At 34.6% G+C, this 22,571-nt stretch overlaps 2 protein-coding genes and 2 pseudogenes across 2 annotated transcripts; all 4 read right to left on the bottom strand.

The window, feature by feature from the left end:
* Window positions 1-965: 965 nt before the first annotated feature.
* Window positions 966-2,135, bottom strand: LOC145555528 (putative F-box protein At4g17565). The gene has a single exon (XM_081617262.1). The coding sequence runs from the start codon at window positions 2,133-2,135 to the stop codon at window positions 966-968; it is 1,170 nt and encodes a 389-aa protein (XP_081473388.1).
* Window positions 2,136-11,387: 9,252 nt separating this feature from the next.
* Window positions 11,388-16,696, bottom strand: LOC145556800 (UDP-N-acetylglucosamine transporter UGNT1-like). The gene is made up of 10 exons (XM_081618448.1): window positions 16,383-16,696; window positions 15,250-15,326; window positions 14,086-14,244; window positions 13,825-13,958; window positions 13,202-13,332; window positions 13,068-13,112; window positions 12,864-12,961; window positions 12,574-12,681; window positions 12,058-12,114; window positions 11,388-11,962 (listed from the first exon to the last, which is right to left on the bottom strand). The coding sequence occupies exons 1-10, from the start codon at window positions 16,528-16,530 to the stop codon at window positions 11,888-11,890; spliced, it is 1,032 nt and encodes a 343-aa protein (XP_081474574.1). The 5' UTR covers window positions 16,531-16,696; the 3' UTR covers window positions 11,388-11,887.
* A 1,427-nt stretch (window positions 16,697-18,123) lies between these two features.
* LOC145556799 (2-hydroxyisoflavanone dehydratase pseudogene) lies at window positions 18,124-19,427 on the bottom strand (annotated as a pseudogene).
* Window positions 19,428-20,632: 1,205 nt separating this feature from the next.
* Window positions 20,633-21,837, bottom strand: LOC145556798 (2-hydroxyisoflavanone dehydratase pseudogene; annotated as a pseudogene).
* Window positions 21,838-22,571: the final 734 nt, after the last annotated feature.

Raw genomic sequence — 22,571 nt, 5'->3', positions numbered from 1 at the left:
ATTCGTTGAAGTGCTATTTAAATTTTATCTTTTCGGTGGTCATTATAGATAATATTTAAATGTTAATTATCTTTTATTTTCATAGATTTCGTTATGAGATTAGTTAATCTTTTGTTTTTACAATATTTCAAAGTTAATTTTGTCTATACAAATTAAAGAGCTTTAGGTTGTAAGAGAGAATTAAATCTTGTTACAATTTGATCTTGCTTAGATTTAATTTTTTTTTTTTTTTCAAATATTAATAGGAATAATGGCACATATGTTACCTCTCATATTGGTCTGATTTTTTCATTAATTTAATATAATCCGATCTTTAACACTTACTCATGTTATCTTGTCATTTTGATCGATGACCTATTAAGACCTAATGGTAACCCAAAGAACAAGTTAAATGCACACATGACTACTCTTGGCCACCACTATCCCTAACCCCCAGGCCACCATCAACCTTGAGCACCAAACCTCAGCACCACCATGCAAACTACCATCCTTATTAACCCAAAGACCCACCCTTATGAGCAGAATATATATCCTTCTGAATAACATGTCAATAAATTTCAGCAATAAGCTAGTACCCACACAAATATTGTGAGAAACTACCTAATAAAAAATATGTTGTAAGAAATTAAACTACCTTATAAAAGCTAAAATGTTGTAAGATACTACCTTTGACCGAAATTCTAATGCTGACCTAATATTTTTGGGATTATTGGAGGACATTCCAGGTTGGTGAGTTTAGTTTCGTGTTTTGGGATGATAGTTGTTGGGATTAATTGGAAAAATCAGAGTAATTTAAACATAAAATGCAGCCAACACAAGAGCTTTAAAACTTATAATACAATCAAGTTTAGTTTTTGATACACAATATAAAGGCACTCTAAAACAAAATTGTTTAATTATGCAAAAAAAAAAAAAAAAAAAAAAAAAAAAAAAAAAAAAAAAAGATAATTGAACTCGTCCCCAAATTAAAACTTGGGCATAAACCAGAAAGAAGAGCTCAATTTAGAATAATTTGCTTGACTTCTATAAACGGTTTCAAACGCCTGATTTGTTATGTCGAAAAGTCCATTGTCAGCTTTGTCACCTCCAAAGGTATAAGGGATTCCATTCCGAAATAGCCACTCATCATTGCTGAAATAAATACAGTTCCTTCTGCAGTTATGAATACGCGATGCACGAATCGACATCGAAGTATTACTCCCTAGGATCATTGCAACATCACCCAAGTCATTGACTTGCACCCAAATTTTGGTCTCAAAGTTGAACTTGTATACCTTAAAATTAATCGTCTGATACTCCCAAGTAGGATCGTCGTAAAGCTCCATTTTGTATCTGAATACCATAACAAGTTCACCAAATGATTCCAACAAGTATACTTGATCTAACGCTTTGCCTTTAACCGACAATGGTGTTATGTAATTAGACAAAAATGAGGGTTGAGGTATATACTCCGTCAAAGTAACAGGCTGTGAACTTAAGAATGTAGTTATTTCACAATATCCAACTGTTCCATACTCGTTTATGAATAGCAATTTTGAACCCCAACGCGTAACATCTGTCACATTCCCTTCAAAAGTATCGGGTAAATAAACCCAAGTCCATTCTTGGTCACCAGGCGTTGCATAATTTGAGCCGCGAAAAAAGACACCAGGTGTTGTTATCACAATGTATTTTTCATCAGCTTCTATTACGATGGCCTTTTCTAAGATAAGTGTTTGAAACCACTTAGGGTCATCTTCATCAACACATACGTTGGGCATGGTTGATAAATGAGGTAGGCAAATACGAGACTTAGTTATCGGGTTCAACATGTACATCTCTAGGTTATGATCGAGTACGACAATCCAACCACACGACGAACCCCAACATCTAGCACCATAAGTTTGAGGGAGATGTAATTGGTAACACCTTTGTTTATTAGGACAGTATATTATCCTAGGGTAATTAGGGCTATTTTGTGCGTTTTCGGGTACCATCAACCATGGCATTGTCCTAGTCCAATTATTTTTGGCCGTAGAATACGCATACTGCCATGATTGACATACAGCCGAGAAAAAGACCAAGTCTTGGGCAGAATCTAGTTTCAACACTATTTCTCTAAGGACATCAATGGGTAAATCACTCCAATTACCCATTGTCGGATTAATCTCAACCTCTCAATCTTCTCCTTATTCACACAACGTGTATTTATATATACAAAGTATTAAATCCTAATTCTAGTTGTACTCTAATTACCTAAGATATAAAAGGAAATACATATAAAGATAAATTTAGGCTTTTTTTTTTTTTTTTTTTTTTTTTTAAATAAAAAGCATTCAATCCTATTTCTAATAGTACTCTATTACCTAAGATAATTAGGAAACTTATTTTACAAAAAAAAGTTTTTTTTTTTTTTTCTTCTTCTTAAGGGAAAGTATAACATATAACATACTATTCATGATATATGTTACAATTTGCAAATCAAGTATAAAACTTACATTAGGATTTAGGAATTCACTTCATGGGGAGGACTAAAAACAAGAAATAAGAAAAAGGTGTTTTTACTTTTCTGTTGTTGGTTTTCAAAATTATTATGGTTTTAATAAGCTTAAATAATTTTTGATTCATTATTTGACATATATAATATACTATTAAAAAACAAAAAACAGAAAACCACAGTGATCCCAAACGAACCCTACGTGTTCAGTATTAATTTTTAAAGGATAACGTGATCCGTTTTGAAGGATATATTTAAATAAAATTAAAAAAAAAAAAAAAAAGTTTTTTTGGTTGTTTATTTGGAATCATGAGTGCGAAACAAACACGTGCAAGAATAATAGTAGTGAATATATATGTGACTGAATTCCACAAGGAAATTTTTTAGTACAAGCAATTTGCTGCTATGCAATCCCAAATCGCTTAAACTCAACCCAAGATATGTGATTGCCTAAAACCTGGTTACAAGATTGCAATTTGGATGCGAAGATCATCCTACACGAGTTAAAGTGTACGAAATTGTGTTACGGTAGAGGACTAACTTACTAATCATCTGTTATGCATATATATGTAGTGATAAAAACAACTAATAAGATATTTCATTCGTAGATTAATAGATTTCATCATCTTTTAGTGATTTCATGAAGCTCAATTTTTTCAACGTATTATGCGTGATATTCTCTATCTCTTAGCCTTTCTATTTTGTTCTTTCTTTCCTCTATATATTATTAAATCATATTGCTTGATTAGAGTTTTTAAGTTTCTTGAGCGATCTTGCTAATTTTGCCCAAAAGATTATTTAAATTTCTTGACTAATTTTGGTAGGATTAAAATTGGAGAAAGTGGTTTGATTATTTGATAACAATATCCCGTTAGTTTACAAGCGAGCTAAGGAATTTATGTTCAAGAAACTATTAAAATAACATAATATAATGTTCAAGTAACTTCTACTAGTCTACTAAGATGGAATGGAGAAGATAGTAGTATAGTACATACTTAATTGTCAAAATGTGCCTTTTCGATTAAAACTACAAAAACTTTTGTATACATCCGGTTTACACTAATATTAGTGTACATCGAGCAATATAAGGGTAACTTTTAGCTAATTTTAGGGTAACTTTTTGTTTTTTTTGGTAACTTTAAACATAATATAATATAATATATATATAAAGGGGAGTTTTTTCCCGAGTTTTTAGAGAGCCACGTAGGATCTAATTTTCTCAGCGCGCCATGTAGGATTATAAATCTTAGTACTAGCCAATTAAATAAGAGATTATTAATTTATTTTAGAATTAAATAATTTAAATGTCATGTAAGCAAAATTGGCGAATGAGATTTTTAAGTTTAAATTAATTAAATATTATATATTATCTTTTAATATTAGGAATTTTATATAAATACAAAACAAATTTTAGGCTCATAAAAACAAAAAAAAAACATTATTTAAAAAAAATCAAACAAACCGTGCATCGCACGGGCTTCATCTAGTTTTTATATAAATCTACAAGAAAAGTTGTATAAAGGTAACTTAATTACATTCAATCATTGATAATTGATTTTTGAATTGGGTTACTTTAACGCAGGGTAACTTTTAATCACTTTAGGTTATCTTTATAATGGATGTACAATAATTATTGTTCGCCCGATTTTTTTAAAAGTTTGTGTTAACACTATGAGAGACTCGAACAAGTTACTACATTTTGGAGAGAAATTTAGATATTACGTAAACAAAGTATGGATGTTCCGTGCTCGATCATCAATTGCAATATCGTTTGATAAGTTTTTTTAAATGAGTATGGGGAATTAGTCCAAAGAATTTAAAAAAAAAAAAAAAAAAAAAAAAAAAAAAAAAAAAAGATGAGTTTTGCTTTGGTCAAGCCGCATACTTTAAGGAGAGTGGAGACCCTGCTTTTCTGTAGAACTAGGTAGTGAAAGATGAGTTTTTGTTGTTTTGAATTGCCATGAGAATTTGAGGAGCATAACTTTGGTGGAAAGAGAATAGGGATACGATTCGTGAGACAATTGACTTTCGTTGGGAGAATTTGAAAACCAAGTTGGAGAGAAGAAAATTTTGAGGAGCCCATGGATTCATAAATATGGAAATATAAATCAGGCCTTTTGGGTTAATTAATGTATTAACAATCATTATGGATTTAGTGAATCGAGTATTTCCATGAGTACAGTAATTCGATAAATATATGGCTTTATTAATGATATCTTACTATACTTGAAGAGTGAGGAGAATTATAATAGACAGTTAAGGATTCTGTGACATTTTAGGGACGACTTGTAATATACTCAGTTTTCGAAGTGTGAATTTTTATTAATGAGAGTAAGTTTCATTTTGGGACAAAAAAATTCAAGTAGTGAGTAAGTGGTCTACACCTAACAATGTGACCGATATAAGGAGTTTATTGGGATTAGATGTTTAAAGAGGGTTGTGAAGGACTTTTGAAGATTGTTGTATATACCTTGATGAAAGAGAGTTAGTTTGAATGGGATGAGAAGTGTAAACAAGCCTTTTAACTCTTAAAGAACATTTAATCGTTGCACTTGTTTTAGTCTTGTCTAATGGGAGTGGTGGACTTGAAGTTTTTACTTAATGGATGTGTCTTGCAACAAAATGGAAAAATGATAATGCTTCTTGCCAAGACAAATCTTATGAGACCAATTACCCTACCATGATCTTGAGATTGCGTATATATTGTTTACATTGGAGATTCATTCGAAATACAGTGTCACCTGTAAGATTTTTACAGATCTTAATAGCCTTCGGTTGTTAGCTAAGGAGAGCTAAAGGGATTATTGAGTGCCTATGAATTGAACTATTCAAATTTGAGGAAATTATAGAATAGCAAGTTATGGATAAATTATTGCAGAAAGAAGAAATGAAAAAGAAATGCCTAATGATGTTATTGAGGTGAGTTACGGGGGCGTAACTCTTTTCTTTAAGAGGGGTAGAATGCGATGTAATTTCGCGCTTTTTACCTCAATTATGCTATTTATTGCTTGAGTTTGCATTATTTGATTATTAATATGCACTATTGTTGTATTTACATGCAATTAAAGTATGTAAACTTTGGCCAAGTACGAGTCTATTAAGCATAAAGTTCAGTTTGTTGAGTGTGCATGTTGAGAATCAATCAATTTGCAGCAATATAAAACACAAAAGTTTGAATGGTTTTGTAAAATTTATGGCTTTTGGGTTAAGTTTCGAGGGCGAAACTTCTTTTAAGAGGGGTAGATTGTAATCCCCCGTATTTTTAAATATTTTATAAATGAAAATTTATTTTATTTATAATATTTATTTGTTATTTTTCATAATTTAATTTCAAAAGTTTCAAATTATTAATCTGGGTCGAAAATTATTTGAACAAATTATTTTATGCACCTTTATTCTACAATTTATGTCCAATCACACAAGACTAACCCATTTGTTTACTTAATCGACCCATTATTTTTATGAGGCCCAATCTTTCTTTTTACCCTACAATAATTCTCTCCTATAAATACCCCATGAATCTCCAAAAATTTCCCACACAAAAAGGTTAGTCTTATTTTCATCCTCCTTTGTTTCATTATTTTGCTTAATGTTAATTTAATTGTTTTGGGTTTTGATTTTAGTATAAAGATTATATTTTTAGTATCAAATAATATTTTAATGGTATAAAGATTATAAATTTCAGATTATATTTATGTTATAAATTTCATATTTTATGAATTATAAACCTAGGGTTTCAATTTATTGAAAATCATGATTTTAGGGTTTTTATGAACAATTGATTTAGGGCTTTTATAGTAATGATGTTTTGAAATTTTGGTGATTATAACTACTGATTAGTTTAACTTAATTCCAGATTATTTTGAACACATAGATTCGTGTTTTAATTTTTAGATTTTCGTTCGTTAATATTAATCCCGTTTTAATCCCGATCAGGTTATGAAATCATCCGATTTTGATGAAAAAGTAGTGTTTTAAGGGCCAAATTCAGCCTCTAAATATGATTTTCGGGCATTTTTTGATTTTAACGAAGTTTTTTTTTATACTTAAAATATTATCCTTGAGTTTGATTAATAAAATTAATTATGTTTAAAGTTAATTAAGCATAAATATATGTTTTTATTGAAGTTTTAAGTGTTGGAAATAGTTTCTAAGTACTACTTTTGATGTTTTATAAAGAGGGTTTAATCACCCATTAAAAAGGGAGATTTTTAGGGGTTTTTATATAATTTTCAGATTTTTATTAAACTTTGAACTTGCTGTAATTTCATGTATAAAAGTGTATTTTAAGGTTTTTATGAAGAAAATTTAAAGAACTATATATAAGCCTTTAATTTTAACTAAAGGGAAGGTTTTAAAGTGTTGTTTGATTTGGATTTTGAAGGTTTTAAAGTAAGTTAGTATTGCTGTAAATTTGATTGATTGGGTATTGATTGAGATGTTATTATTTGGCTTAGGAGAGGAGTTTATTGAAGGTGATTTCTAGTTAGTAAAGTGGCATACCAATTCGTTTGCTCAAGGTACGTACAAGTTACGAAACCTTTCTTTTAGGTGCATGTTTAAGGACGACGGATCGAGAACTTAGTATCATGTATAGGGATGACTGAGTTAAATTGTTTGGTTATACATTGTGAATTTCGTATGACGTGCACTATTTTATATTGCAAGTATTATTTGTGCTCTAATTATGCAAGGTGCGCTTAGAGGCAAAGGTATATGATTGGTGTAATGATTAATTTATTACTCATTCATGATTATGCAAGCAGGATGAGTAAAGGAAGAATTTAAGTCTTCTAAGACGAGGTTAAGGTTTTGGGGTGCCTTATGCACTCAAGGTGTTTATACACCGAGGTAGTAAAGGAATAAATAATAAATGTTGCTTGCCACTAATAAATCAAGAATTGAAATTGAAAAGTTGTTTTACTTGATTGCATTGATATTGGATTGATTGTATTATTATGCATATGAGTCATCACCAAGTCTAAACCTGTAAATCACGTAAAGTGCAAGATGGATGAGCAATAAAACTCTAGATTGGTGCACTTCTGGAGTAATGACAATCAGGGGTTAAGGTACATGGGGTATTAGCCGTGTACTTTTCTCGAGGCCGTCTGATCTACGAGTCTCTTATTTCAAATATTTTTCAAAACTAGGAGTTAGGTGAGATCTCTTACTAACTACGGTCACGGAGTCGCGCCCGTGGTCGTTGGATGTTTATTGATGTTTCCGAAAGGAGGCATGGGGTTTTTCTTTTATTGATGTTCCAAATGGAGCATGGGTTGGACAACCTTGTCTATTGCGTAATCCAATGAATAAAAATAATGATTTACCTATTATTAATTAATGGAGTCTTAGTAATATAAATAGTTGAGTCGTGTGTTGAGTCTATAATTTAATGATGCATGATGATTGATTATTAGTAGCATGTTATGGATTTCTTAATTTATTTCGCAGCTTGTATGTACTCAGCTTTGTTGATTGCGTGCTTTGTGTGTCTTTCTTTGGTCATGGCCTTCGCCTTTCAATGACCCTGTGACGATCCAATTTTTACACTTGTAATATTGGGGAGCAGAATTACCACAGGTTCTTACACATGCAGCATTCATCAGGGGTGTGGGATCTTGAGTAGAGAGTTGGTTGTTTGCATTTTATTTCTTTTGCAAGTTTGAATTTATTTTAATTCGATTTTATTCGACACTATTTCTTTTGGGTTTGAATTTATTTGAACACTGAATTTAATCACTTACTACTTTTATTGGGTTTTGAATAAGGTCCGTAATGGTTCCAAGTTGTATGACTTAATTTGGTTTCATTCGTTGGTTTTGAAACTTATTTATAACTGATTTAGTTTTTCCGCTGCTATTTTCTGATAAAGCCTTAACGTTTGAACACGTGGCGGTAGCACGCCAGTAATTCTCTTGAATATTGTTCAGGGTCCTCACAGTTTTAAAGAGAGATTTATTGGGGTGTTACATCCAATTTCATCGGAGTCATCAGAGTGTGAATTTCCTTCTCGAATGGGATCATGTGCGAGTGTCGAGCTTGAAGTTGCACCCTTACCACTTCTCTTTGGATACTGAAGATCTTCATACGGTTTGCTAGAGCTCCCATATCTACAGAGATGAAGAAGTTACTGGTTTTCGACGACTCGGGAATCCAGGTTCATCACTTTGGTTACAAATATGACGTGTGTTACATTCATCGAAAACAAGGTAAAAAGTCAGTAATGTACGATGAGTGTTTGAATTGTAAAATTCACATTGACAAGAATGTATTGTACTGTTCAATGTCTTGCAAACGGGAATGTATGAAGAAGGGAAGTCGTGGACTGGAGGCGAAAAACAAGAGGAAGAAGATAGAACTCGGTGAAAGTTCTGGTCTATCCGTGATGGAAAAGGCCAAGAAGAATGTTGGAGCATCGAAGGCTAAGATAGTCGTGGACTTGGGGGCGATGAAGAAGAATAAGGCGATACAACTCGGTGGAGGTTCTGGTCAATCTGTGATGAACAAGGCCAAGAAGATTGTTGGAGAATCCAAGGGCAAGAAAGCCATGGACTCGGGAGCGATGAACAAGAGGAAGGAGATACAACTCGGTGGAGGTTCTGATCAATCAGTGATGAAAAGGGCCAAGAAGAATACTGGAGAATTGAAGGCCAAGAACATGGCAGCGGAGGAGAAGGAGAAGGGCAAGAAAGTCGTGGACTCGGGGGCAAAGAACAAGAGGAAGGAGATAGAGCTCGGTTCTGATCAGTCAGTGATGAACAAGGCCAAGAAGATTGTTGTAGAATCGAAGGGCAAGAAAGCCGTGGACTCGGGGGCGATGATCAAGAGGAAGGAGATACAACTCGGTGGAGGTTCTGGTCAATCAGTTGTGAACAAGACCAAGAATATTGTTGGAGAATCGAAAAGCAAGAAAGTGGGGGCCATGAACAAGAGGAAGGAGATACAACTCGGTGGAGTTTCTAGTCAATTAGTGATGAACAAGGCCAAGAAGATTGTTGGAGAATCTAAGGGCAAGAAAGTCGTGGACTCGGGAGCGATGAACAAGAGGAAGGAGTTACAACTCGGTGGAGTTTCTAGTCAATCAGTGATGAACAAAGCCAAGAAGATTGTCGGAGAATCCAAGGGCAAGAAAGTCGTGGACTCGGGGGTGATGAACAAGAGGAAGGAGATACAACTCGGTGGAGGTTCTGATCAATCAGTGATGAAAAAGGCCAAGAAGAATGCTGGAGAATTGAAGGCCAAGAACATGGCAGCGGAGGAGAAGGAGAAGGGCAAGAAAGTCGAGGACTCGGGGCAAAGAACAAGAGGAAGGAGATAGAGCTCGGTTCTGATCAGTCAGTGATGAACAAGGACAAGAAGAATGATGGAGAATCAAAGGCTAAGAAAGTCGTGGACTTGGGGGCGAAGGACAAGAGGAAGGAGATACAACTTGATGGAGGTTCTGAACATTCAATGATAAAAAAGGCCAAGAAAATGGCGGTCAAGAAGACGACAAGGCTGAACTAGCTCTGTCCTTTGTTGAGGTAGTTAGTTAGTATGACAGTTGAAATTTTACAATTGAGTTAGTTGATTAGTGTGACAATTACAGTCCAATTAGTATATTTGATCATCTTTGTTACAAGTTTAGGAGTGTTAAATTTCAGTATATATTAAGACTGATGTAGTAGTTAAATGTTGGATTCACAATAAATGAAATAATATAGATTTTATCATCTTATTTTAGATTTCTTCATGTTCAATTATGGCTTTATTGTTACTGCAGTACTGCATCAATCAATTTCTTCCAATTTTCTTGCGTAGTCTGTGTATTTTTCTAAATCGATTCATTAAGCATTTTATTGTACGTAATAATGTTAGTGTTGAATTATAATTTACGTTTATGAAAAATCTTGATGATTTTGCCCAAAAGTTATTGAGTAATTTGGGTAATTCATCAATTGGAAAATCTGGATTTGGTCATTTGAATACCCTGTTTTATGTTTCGGCAACAAGTATAATATATATTAAGATGGAATAGAGACTCAAACAAGTAATAAGAAGTCACTACATTTTTGAAACAAAGCTAGATAAAAGTTAGATTTGGAGGAGCAGGAACGAGATCTTTTTTCTTGACAAGTTATGTTTTTCTGGGTACAAACATCTACAGTTAAGTATTGTTGTTGAGTAGTTCAATTAGTTAGTTAGGCAGTTGAGTCGGTTAGTATTGTTGTTGAGTTAGTTAGTGTGACGTGTTAATTTAGTTAACTTGTTCCCCTTCATTCATGTTAGATGTGGCCCAAAATTTCATATGGACCAAGTTTTAAAGAAGCCCAATACAATTCTTCTTACTTCTAGAGTATGTCAAATATTCTACAATTATGTTGATTATTCTAGAAAAATGGTCAACTCTCTAGAAGCAATATTATCATGCAAGCAAATCTAGAGAATTCTTCATACATCTTGAGGCATCCATTTCCACCAACCTAACCAACTATAAATAGTTGGAGTTTGGCTCATATTGAAGCATCCAACCAATATACATTCAACCTCCATACAAATTTACCCACTCACAAAATTACTCATCCATTTACACTAGTCTCCCTAGTTAATCTTCTCCTTGTAATTTATTCCACTATTTTCTTTTCTTTTATTTTGAGAGTTTTAATTGTAAGAGATGTATCTCAATACCCTATTATTGGGGTAACTTTGTACTCTCATTTTATTATAGTGGAATTTTTTGGTGCTCGTCGTCGTGGGTTTTTTATCTCTATTTAGAGGGTTTTTCCCACGTTAAATATCGTGTCTCCTTTTATTGCTTATCTTACATTTTACCTTTAATTTCTCGTTCTATTTTACATTTCCGCTGCATGCTCATACCCTAACAATTCAAAACTACTTCCATTAGAGAATTTTGTATAAGTAGATCGGATTCAAAGAAATAATACCAAAAACAATCTCTGAAGGAGTAGCCCAATTAGGCAAATCTCAACTCAAGCCAAATCTTTTTAGCAGTTTATCACAAAGAGTACAGGAAATACATGGGCAAAAGAATTACAATATTTACCAAAAACTTTGCCCAAGGAAGAGAAAAAAAAAAGACTAAAAGAGTAAAAATAACTAAACCTAGAAATCACCAATTTGATAAAATAATTGATGTAGCCGCAGATCAGAGCTCATGAGTTCAATTTCCTTTGATATACTCCTAATAATTGACCGTAATTAGGGAAGACAACTGTTGCTCAAACAGAATCAGTCCTACTGTCATTGACAAACCCTAGCTGCTTGTCCAGCTTTTCTAGGTTCATGTTATCAAATGTATTTCTTATTGGAATTCAAGCGACTGCATATTTAAATGAGCGACAGCAACCACAGCCAGCACTCAGCAGTAAAAGAATAGTCGTCCGTTATAATAAGCAATGGCCCTAAAGGCTACTTGCCAATCAGCTTAAAGTAGGCATACAAACCAGATCCCAGAAAACCCAGAACCTGTCCAATAACATTTAGCTGCAAGCATAATGCACAACGTCATTACCAATTTATTCAAGACAATATTCTCATATAAAGATCTTAAACCGAAACAGAAATTCTATTTTACTCACCAAATCAAAAGGTAATCCACCAAATATTATCCAACCAAGTCCAATGGTGAAAAGATCCTATAAAATAACAGTATTGAAATCAGATACTAGTACTTTTTAAATACATTACATAATTTGAAGCAACAAAGGTGATTAATTATAAAGCAACAAAGGTGATTGATTATAAGACAGTAGAAAAAGAATAGAGTTAAGGCCCTTGTTCTCTGTATGCATGTTTAATTCACATATTTTTATTATCATTCCCTTTTATCTACCTCTTTACCTCACCACCAAGAGGATGAGCTCACCTCCTGCAGCTGCAACACCCCAACCCACCCAATCACCACAGAAAATTAATTTACAGATAAAGAGAGTTTGTGCAAGGCTATTTCATAGTCACTATCGTCTTGTCAGTAATTGTGGGACTTGATTCAAGTGTGCATGGATCCATCAACTTAGTCTAGTTTTCTATTATGTTTAAATAAACTGGAGGAACCCGGCGAAATATCAAAAGCAACAAAAGGCAACTGTATATACCTTCAGGTTACCACAAATTGTCTGTGTTAGTGCTGAATTGAGAGTGGTGTTGAGAAATATACTGTAGTTGAGGAAGAACGCCAGCACACAAGAAAAGGACAAAACAACCTACAAGAAGAGGAAGTGAGATAGGGGGACATAAGATTCATTACAAGAAGTCAATGATCAGGAAAGCATTTTAGATATTCTTGCCATGCAGGATGATAAAAACATGCATATAATACAAAGCGAAGCCTTTAGCAGAATGAAACATGCTAGGCTTCAACAAGAATCAAGAGATTATGATGTACCAGGAAACCAGGAGAGAACAAGTAAGGGAAGTTGAAGGTAATATCCAGATCACCTCTCACATAAGTCCAAAATAGCAGTATTGGTCCACAAAGAATACCTGAAATTCACTCAAAAAAAAAGGTTCAAGAGCATAGAACTGATACACCGTGTAGCAAGGCTGTGAGTTGTAAGTACATTATTTTATACAAGATCTGCAATCTCACCATTACACCACATAAGTCCAAAACTATTGAGGCCACTGGATTTTCCTGAGAAAAAAAAAGGTTATATAAGCATCAACAGACCATAATATATTAGATTACTCAGGGAAAATGAAATAAAAATAATGATGTATCACCAATTCGAGCAATAGTTGCAAGGTATATAGCCGTAGTAATATTGGCCAGAAATACAACGGCATAGCCATAAGCATCAAATGACAGATCTCGAGCACCAGCAATGAATGCACCAAGAACAATCAACCCTACACTGAACCAGCAAGACAAAAAAATAATAGTGACTACAAAGCACTTCAAAGAAAGAGATGGAAACCATAAATCCATTATCTCCATAGAACTCTAGATACTACAATCCCACACTCCATACAGCTTCTTTAATAACCAAATATTCTAAAAAAGTTTTTTTCAGTATAGCTGAAGGAAAATAGACAATAAAATCTAATCTGCTGTAAGGAGTCCTTTATGAACAAACACCGATGTGATGTGAATTGTGTAACTTGAAAAAGACTCCCAGAATTTGATCTAAATTCAAAAGCAGATACAATAAGAGATTATACAATAAGAGTTTGTCATATCTTTTCCAATTTTACCTGTTTATGAGATCACAGACATAATCATCTCCTTGTGATGATCAATCAAGCAATATATAATATAAAGGTTCATGTATTCCAGATGAACACCTATAAATAATATGTATCCACACCACTGGTGGGCAGTAGCAAAAATAAAATAAAAAATTTACCTTCCAACAATAGAGGAAGTATACTTTTGTCGGACCAGAACATACTCCATAACCATTGTAAAGACCACAGTAGTCCTCCTCAGAGTAGTATACATAGGAACATTTACACCACGCACAGACTCCATGGTAACTAACTTCAAAGGAAATGGAAAAAAACAAAAAGAAAACAGAAATTGTTATAATTAGAAGCAAAAGGAAAGGGAAAAAAAAAAAAAAAAAAAAAAAAGCATTCCAAAACACACAGTTATCATCAAAGCATACCATGTACATCAAATAGGTAAATGCAAGAGGTAGAGTGTGCAGCAGTGTTTTCAAAGGAACAAGAGTTACAGGGTTATCAAGAGCAGTCGATTCTGCAACAGTGAAAGAAATGAGCTTCAAGCGTTTCATCACATAGAGAAATGTAGATGAAGATACCATCTGCAGGCATAGACAAATCACATTATCAAATTGTGTTCTCAGGTATGTGTTTTTTCAAAAAATAAAAAATAAATCCTCATAGATCTGTATGTATGAAGAAACATTCCATCATAGAACAGCTTGACTAACAGATAATTTGCAATCAGGAAAAACTTCCTAAGGATCCACCATTACCATCCAGAATAAGCAAAATACATACAAGACATTGACTGCAATGTAATTATTATCAGTTTTGACTAAGCATAGGTGGGCTGTCTTTTAACCAAGACTTGATGTATCCATCCATAATTGAATAACTAAATCAGTATTAGGATAAGCAAATATATTTGATACACCACATAAGAATAAAAGAAGACCGATAATAAAGTAGCCAACCTAGCCACTATAGATGCTTTCTACTCTGTACGTATTAAAAAATAAATAAATACCATAATTTTTCAGGCCCCCTGACTTGCTTCAAATCAGGTAACACTAAGGCACTAACCCAACCCTCCCAACCCACCAAAGCGCCAACACACACTCCAGAAAAACACAATTGAAAACAGAGAGTCAAGAGTATGTTGAAATTGGGGGTCATTGACGTGCAAAAAAGGAGCCTTCAGCACTCTCCCTTACAGTGTATAATCCTAGCCATAACTAATAAGCCGGTAAAATATAAAAGAAAGCTTACTAAGATCCTCATCACACAAAGAGTTGATTACTAACAAAAAAAAAAAAAAAAAAAAAAAAAAGGAGATATTCATTAAATGATAAAAATATCAAGGAATTACTCTTTTCAAATGTCTCTCCATCTAGCTTTTTTAACTAAAAATATAGCATGGAATTACTCATTTCAAATGTGTCTCTTCCTTCAAAAATATCAAGAAGCCTCTCATATTATAAGGCAAAAGGTCATATCAAATTGTCAATATTATGTTGCATAAAGCAGTAACTTCACAACTCCCATCACAATTTATAAGAAAATAAATAAATATGAATATACCAACAATTTTAGCAGCAGCTTACCTGAAAAAGGGTGATAACATTTGCACTTGGGAAGCTATATGAAGACAATGCAGCCTTATTGAACAATATCAAGAGCACTGCAAAAAGGAAATACCAGCTCAATTTCTTTCTATTTCATAACATTAGCCCACATATAAACAACCTCCTTGCAATTGTTCCCAAACACCCCCTCCCCCCTAGACCTGCCTCAGTTAATAATCGCAGGAGCAGGTTTTCATAAAGAGAAAAGAGCAGAACCAAGAAGAGAAAATTTTAGTACTATAATGAAAAAATTCCTCTATATTATTCATGCATGTATATATCATAAATGCATTAAAAATAGATAATACGTCTTCGAAGTTTTCTTCTTCATTAGGGGCTAAATGATTAATACTTTCAAAAATGGTTATATTTTTCCTAAGGCAATGCACACAACTTTCACATATGAGGCAACATTCAGCCATGTGGTCCTTCCCCAACCAGCCAACCTATGAATGAGGCATCCGGTTTAGTGAATGCTTACTTCCGAAAATGCTTCATCAAAAGCTTTCCTAAACTTCTAAGCTATTTAAACTGGTGACATTTATTAAAATGGAAGGGATTTATAATTCAATACCCTTAGCCATAACAAAGACCCAATAAGTTTAGCTCAAATGTTTGAATCAATGTATTTCGTCTCTCAAACAACCACGCCAAAACTCCATCTTTGATCAAACTCCGTTACATCCATCGCCGGTTTATTAGGGAGAGAATTTAGGCAGAAATGATCATCTACAAAAACTAACTCTAGAATATAGAGCTTCCAGAATTCCAGGCTAATATCAAATCTGTAACTATTCCTGAGCATCCCAGAATTGCTTGCCGTAAGCCTACAACAGCCAATATCCTAATTTTCTTAAAGTTCCAATTTCAAAACCTAGTATAGATTTAGCACAATCAATCAAAGTCGAATTCGATTAACAATCAATTGAATACAAAATCCAACCTAAAACAATAACTAATCTAAATCATCACAATCACACAAAAAATCCTCAAAAAAATTCAATCCAAATCAATTCATCAGCAAAATTCAATTCAATTCAATTCATCATTTGGAATTACAATCACATCCGTAGAAATCAGCAACAATCAGAAGAAATCACAAAGTAAAATACCCGCACAAGCCATGTAAGAAATGGCAGCATAAGCTCCACGTTTAGTCATGGCGGAACCTCGAAAGAGTTTATCCTCGCTTCTGGGAAGATCAGAAACCGGTAACAAATTGTTCTTCTCTGAATTCGAACCCATCTCAATCTCTCTCATCGATTTCTCTGTTTCTCTCTAATTTCTGGAAAAATTGATGATTGAAGAAAAATTGTTGATTGTAGTCTGGGTTGAGAAGAAGAGTCCGAAAGTTTCAAACGGACGAAGACGCCAATGGTCAAGTTCTTTCTTGGCGTCTGTTTAAATCGGATCCAACCAAATATCGTTTGATTTATCGCGGGGTTTGGACAATTCTTCTTGTATTAGGAATCGTAGATTGCAAATTTGTCTACAATGTACTCCGTATAATAAAGCACGGATATAAAATTCAATTGTTGTACTCGTAGTGGAATTTGGATATCTGAGTCGGATGTGAAGATATGCATATGGACATACCTAATTTAGCATAGTTTTATTTTGACATTGTGCTTTTATACTAATGAAATTATATATGTCATCGTGCATTCGTGTTTTTATACTATTGAGTACCATGTAGTTAAGAGTTTCATATGTCGATCAATTCAATATAGTTTGGATTAGTTTCATTTCGACGTATGTCAAATAAGTTAATTAGCTTAATTTATTTTGGGATGTTTAGGTTTATTGCAAGTATATAATGCAAGTGAATTAAATTTGGGCTTGGATGGAACCATTGTTAATTTTATGATTGTTTCAAATTCGATACACTGATACAGTACAATACTCATTTTTAATACTCGGAATTTGCAAGAAAATCAAGATAAGAAGGAACTAAATCGAGCTGGCCTAATTTATTGATTACAATCATACAATATGCTAAAATAATAAGATATACATGTGATAATGCTTAGCCATGGAAAGCATATAATGAGACCTTGAATTAAAAAAGAATTAGGATAAAATGATGGGATAAAAATATACCTAGCTAGAAAGATGTTTTATAAGGTGTGTATTATAATTCTACAACATGTCGTAAATTGTTGCACCAAAATTTTGAAGGTAATTCTATAGTTGCATTGATACTTGATGATAGCAAAACAATATGAGTACATGAGAAATATATTGCAACCCTATAAAATAAATAAAAAAAAAAAAAAAAAAGTAAAGCTTTCTAGAAGAAAGAATAATATGTTGAGCACCAACTTAAAAAGTGAAGGAAGAAAAGAAGTGCAAAAAAAAACAAAAAGAAAATTCCACTACAATTGAAATTTGTAAGAATAAAGGTAGAAGACCTAAACAAGACTGCTTAAGCCTTAAAGCTATAATAATGCTTTATGCATGCTTTTGTGCCAAAAAAAAAAGCAACCTTTCTTAATACTAAGTGATACTCACGGTTCATTTTAACACATGAAGAATGATCAAGTAAGTATTCAAACTTTAAATAAAATAAGGACATGTTTTCATTGACTGTAATGAACTGAACTGAACTTATTAGAGTTGAATTGAATTGAAATGAATATTGTATGAAAGAAGGAAATTAAGAGCTAAACTAAACTGAACTAATTAGAACTGAAATTAACTGAATTGAACTAATTAGACCTAAGTTAAAATTTGAGCATTCACAAAACCCGAAAAGAAAAATCGAGCTTTCACATATTACTCTTAGTAAGCTCATTGACCTTGCGTGTAACATCTAATATAAGTAGACATTATAGTGTAATGCATTTGTTATAATTAACACACATTCAGGCCAACACAATTACACAAGTACAGAACCTTTTTATTATTGAAGTGTATCATGATTCATGACTTAGGTAGAGATTACGATCCCTTAATTAATGAAATTTGTTAATGAGGTAATCTCATGACAAAAATGCAAAGTAAAAAATGTATACAATATGATGATTCTGATCCCAACGACAAAAGCTTCAATCAGTGTTGATAAAGGCTGACAAATCCTGAATCAATGTAGTTGTTGCTGGATCTTCAGGTTTCAGTATATGGAATACATGGGTTTCCCCCTTGGCCTCGATCCATCGGGCCTGACCCGCCCATTTGCTTGCCTTGACCCGTTTGTAGTACCATATCCCACGGCCCCGAAGCTCATCCACCTCGGCTGTGTACACCAGCAACTTCTTACACCCGAGATGGGAAATGCTCGGGGCCCCGGGCCCAAATGGGTTAATGAACGCGTTATCAACTCCGTTTGTACAATTGTCACAAACATAAGACCATACTATATAATTGGTAGAGGAAGCAATGTTTTTGGGCTCAAGTGGAACCAGTTTTGACCCGAGAAAATAAGGCATGGCTAAGAAGAGACCGGTAAAGCGTGGGCCAAGGCTAAGCCCGGCCCGGACTGCTAAATTATGAGCTATAGTGCCCCCTGCACTGTCCCCTCCGACAAAGATATTTTGAAAATCTCCGTATTGGGCCAGCCATGTTTCATGACTAGGCCCAATACTAGACGACGCATGGGCTGCCACCCACATGAAGGCAGCCCATTCATCGTCAAAAGGGGCAGGTACCTTAAACTCCGGGTACAAGCGATAGTCTATGGCTATCGCAAGAACCCGGGCCTCAGCCGTGACCCTAGCCACGAAAACACTGTCACCAATGAAGAATGGGGAGCCAATGCAGAAGGCTCCCCCATGGAAGTATATAAGAATAGGGAGTTTTCGGGCCGGGTCAGGATGGGCTGGAAGAAAAACCCGAGCCCCGAGATCTCGGTTGGAAGAAGAGGGGAAGGTGATGTCTTTGGATTGCACATGAGAGTCATTAGGAGGGGGGACAATGGAGGGTGGGGAGGTAGTATTGTATCTCAAAACGGTGCCGTTGCGATAATCAATAATGTAAGGCTGAAGTATGATTGGAGATTGAGTAGACTCAGATGTAGAAAGCAGTAGTTTTACAAAGAGGAAGAAGAGAGTGAAGAGATGATGGTATTGTGTAAGTAAGGCCATTGTTGTGTAGGAGTGTTTTGAGTGTATTTGTGAGTGGAGAAAGATTTTTATATGTTGGAGATAAGGTAGGAAGAAATGGGCACTAAATTGTTTTTGAAATGGGGAAGATATGAGCACTTGGAAGTAACTATCAATGTTGACACCTTAACTATATTAAACATTTAATTTTTAGGCTACTCGATTTGTACTCAAACTATACTACTTTTATAGCTTTCACTTATATAGCTTGAGTTTCCTAATTACATATCTTGTAAAAATTGTCGATATTAAAAGTTGACCGGATAATTACATACTTCGTATATTTGATATTTTCAAACCCCCTAACCCCCTTTGTTCACCGGTATGTTAAGACTTATAAACCTACTCGTACCAACTAATGAGTGATTTGTGAAATAACCTTTATTTCAAGACCTATAAGAGCTGTTCCTTTGTACTCAGCAGTCAGTAAGTAACAATATTATTGAGGAAAAAATACCAAGCTAAACAATTGAATAATTTAAAGGATTTGGTGCCCAAATGACCACTTAAATCCGAATACAAGTTACAAACTATCCAGGTCCAAGCCCAAATTTTAAAATATTAAAAGAAGTTAGTTAAAAGCTGGTAACATGGGTCAAAAGCCCACCCAAGTCAAAGGCCAAAAGGTCCACATTTTATTATGTACCAAAAGCGTATTGATATCATAAATTAACATGCCTAAAAAAAAATCATAAATTAACAAGGTAGGGGCAATTTGACTCATTTGATCATTCTACTCTCTTTCAAAAAAAATGCTTCATGTCTAAAACTACAAAACACTTCGAAACAATAAAGGGGAAAACCTGAAAAGTGGGGAACAAGAACAATAGAGAAGAGCCAAGAAACAAAGAGGAAAGGCCACTAGAAAATAATTAAGGTTGAACACCAAAAACAAGACCGTCTAAAACCTTTGAATAGCAGCCTTTAATTATGCATTATTGTGCCAACAAGAAGCAACCTTTTAACCAACTAATCAAGTTAGAGTAACACTCTCGATATCTCACTTTATCACGCATTTACATTACTCCCTCCGTTTCTATATTATACGGCCATAAAATAATACTCGTACTCTCTACTTCGTATGCAAAATGTTCTAATCTATATTTTTCCAAATTCCCAATAAGTTAACAAACATCAGTTACACAAGACAACACTAAATATAGCTTTCAATTTGAGGTTATCTAAAACCAACCAGGTAACCAACAATAACTCTTTGAAGTGTTTCGCACCTATAATACTATACGAACTTTGTCGACAAGATGTTATCAATGCAATATGGCTGTTTATATAAAAAAGTTTTCCGTACATAATTTGATCACCAAGACAAAAACCTTAATTAGAATTAACAAATGCTGATAAATCCCGAATCAGTTTAGTTGTTGCTGGATCATCTGGTTTCGATATATGGAAAATATGAGATTGTCCCTTGGCCTCAATCCATCGGGCTTGACCCGGCCACCGGCTAGTCCTAACCCGTTTGTAGTACCATATCGCACGGCCCCGAAGCTCGTCCACCTCCGCTGTGTAAACCAACAATTTCTTACAGCCGAGGTGGGCAATGCTCGGGGCCCCGCGCCCAAATGGGTTAATGAACTTGTTATTAACCCCGCCTTTGCAATGATTGCATACATAAGGCCATACTTTATAATTCGGCGAAAAAGGGAACCACTTGGGCTCGAGCGGAACCCGCTTTGACCCGAGGAAGTAAGGCATGGCCAAGAACAGGCCCGCAAGGTGCGGCCCGTGGCCCATTCCGACCCGAACCGCTAAATTGTGAGCTATTGTAGCACCTGAGCTATCCCCTCCCGCGAAGATCCTTCCGAGATCCCCGTACTGGGCCACCCACGGGTCATGCCCGGGCCCGGCACGAGACGCATGGGCTGCGACCCACTCGAGGGCAGCCCATGCGTCTTCCAAAGGCGCGGGAACCGTGAAGTCCGGGTACAAGCGATAATCAACAGCAATCGCAATTACCCGGGCCTCGGCCGCGACCTTCGCCACGTAATGACTATCACCCCAACCAAAGGCGGAGCCAATGCAGAATGCTCCCCCATGGAAGTAAAGAAGAACAGGGATCTTCCGGGACGGGTCAGGTCGGGCCGGAAGAAAAACCCGAGCCCGAAGATTGTGATACGAAGGTGAAGGAATGACGATATCTTTGGATTGAACTTGAGAATCAATAGGAGGAGGAACAAAAGATGCCGGGCCGTTGTAGTACTTTGTAACGGTGCCGTTTCGATAATCGATAATATAAGGTTGGATCACAATTGGGGATTTAGAAGTGTTTTTGGCAAAAATATGTGAAATTTGAGCAAGAATTAGTACTGAGAAAAAGGAGAAAGAAAGAAGAAGATGGTTTTTAGCCATCTTTTTCAAGTGTGTATTTGAGGGTGAAAGGAGTTAGATTTGGAGAGATGAAGTACGAAGAAAAAATGTGGATTTATTTGCTTAATTTAAGGGAGGAAGAAATGGGCACTTGGCAAAGATTGAAAAAATGGATGTATTTTAAGTTAGGAGTGTACGGGTACCCACATCTCATGTTAATAGATGTCACATCTTTTATAAGGGACAAACATAATCACGGTGGAATTGTCGGGGTTGATGCACCCTCCATTAATTGAGCTTAATTGTAATAACGTGAAATTATTTGTGTTGTTATGTTACTCTGTATTAACTAATGTGCTACTTCCTCCGTTCTTTTTTACTTGACCCGTTTTGACTTTTACACTATTCACCACTTCTTCTTTGACCGTGTTTTGTGAATAATAATTAAAGAAAAACATATTCATGTAACATATTTTTAAATTCGTCTCAACAAGTACTATCATAATATATAACTTTTATAATTTTTATTTATCGAGAATTAAAGTTATTGATCGTTAAAGTTTTACATTGGCAAACGTGATAAAAGAAACAGGTCAAGTAAAAAAGAATAGAGGAAGTATTTGTAATTTAAGCGAGATCGGATAATGCTCGGGGTTATTGCACATTTTTCCGGTTAATGAAATGCAAAAATAATAGTGAGTATTAAAAATTAAATTGCGATGAGTAACGATTTAAACTTTTTCCTTTCCATCGCGTTTTCATTTTTCGAACCAAACGTCCCCTTAGTGTAATTAAAGGTGACTCTTAACAATCACCCGTAATTATAAGTTTAGAAAAGAGGAACTTGTTTTTTTTTTAAAAAAAAATTTTAAAAAA

This window comes from Chenopodium album, chromosome 8 (genome assembly GCF_948465745.1).
Source record: "Chenopodium album chromosome 8, dcCheAlbu1.1, whole genome shotgun sequence".
NCBI lineage: Eukaryota > Viridiplantae > Streptophyta > Magnoliopsida > Caryophyllales > Amaranthaceae > Chenopodium > Chenopodium album.
The sequence above is the reverse complement of the archived record's forward strand: the minus strand, read 5'-3'. Positions and strand labels throughout refer to the sequence as shown.

Excerpts from the sequence above, each read along its gene's own strand:
- LOC145556800 (XM_081618448.1), bottom strand. The coding sequence starts at position 16,530 with ATGAGAGAGATTGAGATGGGTTCGAATTCAGAGAAGAACAATTTGTTA. Across the intron at positions 12,682-12,863 it reads TGTTCTCTCCTGGTTTCCTG|GTTGTTTTGTCCTTTTCTTG; the intron begins GTACATCATAAT and ends CTCTTCTTGTAG. Across the intron at positions 12,115-12,573 it reads CAATTTGTGGTAACCTGAAG|GATCTTTTCACCATTGGACT; the intron begins GTATATACAGTT and ends GTTATTTTATAG.
- LOC145555528 (XM_081617262.1), bottom strand. The coding sequence starts at position 2,135 with ATGGGTAATTGGAGTGATTTACCCATTGATGTCCTTAGAGAAATAGTG.